General features: G+C 41.5%; 1 protein-coding gene across 1 annotated transcript; it reads left to right on the top strand.

The window, feature by feature from the left end:
* The first annotated feature begins 549 nt into the window (after nucleotides 1-549).
* On the top strand, nucleotides 550-4,015 carry AGTR2 (angiotensin II receptor type 2). The gene is given in 3 exon segments (XM_060250009.1): nucleotides 550-836; nucleotides 2,587-3,380; nucleotides 3,382-4,015. Coding segments are annotated over 3 exon segments (1,329 nt in total). The 5' UTR covers nucleotides 550-727; the 3' UTR covers nucleotides 3,808-4,015.
* Nucleotides 4,016-5,671: the final 1,656 nt, after the last annotated feature.

Below are 5,671 nucleotides of genomic sequence, written 5' to 3'. Positions count from 1 at the left end.
TCTTTTCTACAAGAATTGGCTCTTCAAACAGCTTCCTCTTCTTCAGACTTTCAGTAAGAGATCTGTCCAAATTCCTTACATTTACCATACTGGCGATGAAAGAAAAGGCACCACAGATGGTATGTGTTTCACAGCTAATCCTCTACTGTCTTTTTAATAAACATAGCTCAGACAATCCTCTCTGAAACTTCCATCTTCCTCAAGATTTATTATTTCCGGATTGTTACAAAGCTTTTTGCTTAATGCCCTCCCACTGGCTTCTGGGACTGAAGCAAATATAATCTGGACACTAACTTTCAGTCTTTAAGGGCTAAAAATGTATATATATTTTTCTAAAACCGACGGACAAATAATGAGAAAGAAAGAAAGAAAGAAAGAAAGAAAGAAAGAAAGAAAGAAAGAAAGAAAGAAAGAAAGAAAGAAAGAAAGATCGCCAAACAGCTGCACTTGGCATGCAGCCAACCCCATATGACAGCATGAATCCCATTGGCTATGGAGAGAGATGAATGTCTTGTCCAACCCTCTTGTCTGCTCTTGTAGGTTGGGGAAGCAACACTGGCTGGTGATGTGTATGAAATCCTTTCATAAGGCGCTCTGCCTATGCTCACATGTGCTAGGAGGGAGGGGGATGCTCTAACAAAAAATTTTGCTCTCTCCAACCAGACAAAAATCTCTCTGACGGGACCTTCAAATCCAGTCTTTGAGTTATGTGCATTAACCTCTTTCCATGAAGAAAGTGATACAAGAAAGCAGAGATTGTGAAGTTTTTAGCATATTTGGGAAGACTGGTGGACAAAACCAGGTCTGCACCCAACTCATATCGGAACATTGCCAAGGTAAATGACATTTCTTCTGGTTCCTGTTTCAAACAGATTATAGTCTGAAATGGATTTTTTGGTGATAGTATTTGACAGTACTAAGTATTGGCACTTGGGGGGGGGGGAGCTCTCCAAAGTCCGGAAGAGAGAATTAGTGGAAATCAGGGCAACCTTATGAGTACAAGCAACTTTTTATTACAAAAACCCCACACTGGTTTGAAAGTATTTTGTTTTAAATGAACACCTTACTGTGTTTTTTTGTATACAGACATTAAGATAAACAATTTTGCATTGAAGGTTCTTTTGCCACTAGCAGTATGTAAAGAAAGAAACATCTGGATATAATTGAAACTATAACAAGGAATCATTTCATCACAGTCAAATGGAAAGACTGATTCATTTTCTGTCTCTTGTATCTCTTTATATTAATGGTGAATAATTTTTACTCTGCAAGTACAGAGCGAGGGGGCGGGGGGCTCACCAAAAACGTGTCTTGATTAATTCTACACCAATGGTCACAAAATATAGGATGGGGGCATTAATTCTGGTCATAGCAACAAAACACAGCTTGCAAAAAAAAATTGGAAATCTGATAAAATTCCATTGGTGAATTGGTGGTTAAGCAAAGTTAAGGGAGTATCTCATCATATAAAAGGTCTCATATCAAATCAAAGAAATGGCAGACCTTTCTTAAACTAAAAGTTTTCCTCTGTAATCCATTTCCAGTTTACTCAGAAATAAACCCTGGCAGCAGAAATAAACCAACAGTTTAGGTCTCTGCTGAACCCTTGTTTTTAATAAATAAACAAACAAATAACAAATGCTTATCAATATAAAGGTTTATCCTAAACTGGATGTATAACTATTACAGTTATTTAAATTAATTTAAATTATTGCAATTGGTTTCTAAATTTGTGATTAAATTGTAATTATATTTTTATATAAATTGAACTTTTAAAATACATATATCCTGCATTCATCAGCTATCAATGACCACAAATCACCATAAAATCCACAGTCTGAAGCAATTAAATTGGGGGGGGGGGGATAAGGGTGTAATAAAGCTAACAAATTAAAGATTTTATGAAGACTATTTTAACAGCAGTATTTTAAAAATATACTGAATGGGAAACAGTCCTAAGAAAAAAACAACCAACAGACCCATAAAATTAGCCAGATCTACTGAAATATGTGGAAAATAAAATCACTTGCACTGGACATGTAACATTTAACTGGATTAGGTGCGTTGCAAATTTCTGTTGAGAAGAAAGTTCTATAATCTCAGTTACCGTAACAGAAAAGACCCTTCAATTAAAAAAGAAAAAAGTTTTGTCGTTTGATGCATGGTCATTTTGAAGTCACAAACAATGGTACAGGTAGTACTGAGAAGCTTTTACTTTTGACCCCAAAATGTCTCTGCCAGTTGTGATGGACGGATTGACAGAACGATGGATCTGTGAGACTCTGGCTGGATCCACATATTGCTGGATCATGCACAATCATTGTGCAAGAGCAATAGTTTGCAGCTGGATTTTCCTGAGTGATGAGACAATCCAGTTGCAAATAATTGCTAAAGCCTAATTGTAGCGCAATATATGAAGGTGAGTGGATGCAGCCCCTTGATTCAAAGCTCAATTTAGAGCCTTCAGCATCTTCTCTCAGTGTCAGTTTCTTCCATCAGTTAACAGAGAATAATGAGGACATGCATCACAATATACAGTTTACAATTCTAATGCATTTTCCCTTTCTTCCCCCTCAAAAAAATTAGCAGTTGGACAATGTGAAGTGAAAAGTTTTCTCCAAAAGGTCCCAAGAGAGCCATTTTCCTCACCAGCTGGCAAGATGCATACCAGAAACAACTCAATGATTGTTGCCACGGAACAGACGTTTCAAGATCCCTCCTTACCCCCAACCAACATCTCGTCTTGGTCCCATTGCTCTGTCCATCTCTCCAGTTACCAGTTTGTGCTCATTCCAGTGCTCTACAGTATTCTCTTCATTTTTGGACTGATGGGAAATAGCCTCGTGATTGCAGTGCTGTGCCGCCAGAAAAATCTGAAGACTGTAGCCAACATTTACATTGTCAACTTAGCCATAGCAGACTTGTTGGCCCTGGTCACAGTGCCATTTTGGGCCACTTATTACGCTTATGGATATAACTGGCTCTTTGGCTCTGCAATGTGCAAACTCTCCAGCTCGGTCTTGGGCCTGACCATGTTTGCTAGCATCTTTTTCATCACATGCATGAGCATGGACCGCTACCAGGCGATTGTCCACCCATTTCAGTCTCAGCGACGGACGCTGCAGCGGGCTTCTGTTACTGCACTGCTTGTTTGGAGCCTGGCTGCTTTGACCTCCATGCCCACCTTCTATTTCCGAGATACTCAGTATGTTGAAGCTTTGGATGTGACTGCCTGTGTCATGGCCTTTCCCACGGAGAAATATTCTGAATGGTCAGCTGGGACAGCCTTAATGAAAAACATACTCGGCTTCCTGATACCTATGACCATCATAGCCACATGCTACATCTGGATAAGGGTGCACTTGATGAAAGCCCGAGGTTCGAGGTTTGGGGAAGAACAAGCAGAGAAGAGACCATGTGTTGAAAGTGGTCGCCGCTGTAGTTGTGGCCTTCTTGATCTGCTGGCTCCCATTCCACGTTTTGACCTTCCTGGATGCCCTGACCTGGATGCATGTGATCAGACAGTGCTGGATTGTGTCTGCCATTGACACGGCCCTGCCATTTGGGATCTCCATGGGATTTGCTAACAGCTGCATCAATCCTCTCTTGTACTATTTAATTGGCAATCAGTTCCAGGATAAACTGCAACATTTGTTTAAACTACGACTTTATCAGTTCAATAGCAACCGGCAAGGTTTTCTCTCAAGCAAAAGTAGCTCTAATAAAGACACCGATACCCTGAAGGATGCCAAACACAGAGAAGGAGACTCTGGAAGGCCACAAACCCACCCACTGTGGGTTCCCTGAGCAGCATCTGGAAATTATTACAAGAGGATTTTTTCCTCATTCTCTTTTTATGTTCTTTCTTGGATTCGTTCTCGCACGTTTTCTAGGACAAACTGTCCAATGAAGATTTCTTGTTTTCGGTTTCCTTGGGGATTTCCAGTTCTTTGGAAGAGCTGTCATATATTCTTGTTTAACCAGGGGTGTGATTAATTACTAATAAACATCTGAACAATATTACAGACTCAGTTACATTATGTACTTAAGGTAGTAGAGCTGTTTTTAATGCTGAGCGGTGGGGGAGAGAAGTGTGGGATGCAGAAACTTAAAGACTTTACATGGCAGTTGTCACATAGATAATGTGCAGTCAGTGTGTCTTGCTGGACAATAATTGTCAGGTAATTCAAATAAGTTTTAAGAATCATGAGTCTAAGTTATGGCAGTTTTTTTAAAAAATGCAAGAAGATCAAGAGCTGCACCAGTCACAGGAGGTAAAAAAATCAAGCCAAGGCCAATGGTGCAAAATCAGGTTAAACTTGGGGGGATTTTAACCTGATTTTGCACCATCAGCCTTGGCCTTTTTTTTTTTTTTTTAATCTCCTTTTAAAAATATGCAACATTGGTCTGTCATATGGCAAAGTTGCTAAGGGTCTAATTCACATGTCACAAAGTCCTCATGTTTGCTGGGCCATGACAAAGACTTTTAAGTCAGACATTCAGTAGGATTTTTGTGTCTCCTGATTCACCCATACTCTCTTCTTTTACAACTGGGCATGTAGATAGAACAGGCTTCAGCTTTCCTTTGTCCCTCCTTTTGCCACTTTTTGCTTCCTCAGACATCCCTGTGAAGCCATTATAGGCTGCATTGCAAAAATTACATGCAGCCACACAAAGAATGTGGAGCCAGCAGCCAGAGCTGGCCCAACCACTAGCCTAGGCAGTTGGCTAGGGGATCAGATTTTGAGGGGCATCCCAAAAAATAAAAAACCAGAAGCCCTGAGGGGAAGCTTGGTATTAACTAAGGTTGCCGGCTCTGGGTTGGGAAATTCCTAGAGAATTTGAGGTGAACGGGCGGGAGATGGACCTCAGAGGAGCATAATGCCATTGAGAACACCTTCCAAAGCAGCCATTTTTTGAGGGGGGGGGGAATTAATCTCTGTCATCTGGAGATCAGTTAAAATTATCCAGCCACCACCTGGAGGTTGGCAACACTAGAACTGGCTTCTCACATCTTCATACCTCTGGACTCTTGTCTCCTATAGCTGCCATGGTGGGACATGGAGGTTTTTTGAAGAATGTATCTATTTTTATTTTTACATGGTTCATTATCGACTTCTTGTTCTATTGGATTAGGGGGGAGGGCGTGCCAGAGTGATAGATGGCCCAGGGCACCCAAAATCCTTGGGCTGGCCCCACCAATACCTGCTGACAGGGCAGTTTGAGGAAGCAAAAATGATGTGGGAGAGGAGAGGAGGCTGAAACTACTTTTCCTTGTGCATCATCACAAGCAGGGAAAGGCCAGCCTGAATTTAGGAGGCACCAAACTCCCACTGAAGGTTTGAGTCAAAGTCCTTGTGTTTTTGCTCAGCAAACATGAGGACTTTGTAGCATGTAATCTGGCCCTAAATCTGGGTCAACAGGGTTTTATTGGAGGCAGGATCACACATGCACATGTACCACTGGCCTTCTAATTTCTGGATTATCCAGCATAGGTCAGTGACTTGCATTCAAAAGTATGAATTGTAAATAGGCTTCCCAATCCCCCCGCTTTTCCGGGAGGCTCCTGGGTTCCCAGCTTCATCCCCCGGTCTCCAGAAATCAGGAAGCGGGGGGGGTGGGGGGGTGGAGGGGGGGGGGAGAACATACCTGAAGCGTTCATGTTGGTGTA

The sequence above is a fragment of the Heteronotia binoei genome, chromosome 11 (genome assembly GCF_032191835.1).
Source record: "Heteronotia binoei isolate CCM8104 ecotype False Entrance Well chromosome 11, APGP_CSIRO_Hbin_v1, whole genome shotgun sequence".
Taxonomy (NCBI): Eukaryota; Metazoa; Chordata; class Lepidosauria; order Squamata; family Gekkonidae; genus Heteronotia; species Heteronotia binoei.
This window is presented reverse-complemented; position numbering and strand designations above follow the sequence as displayed.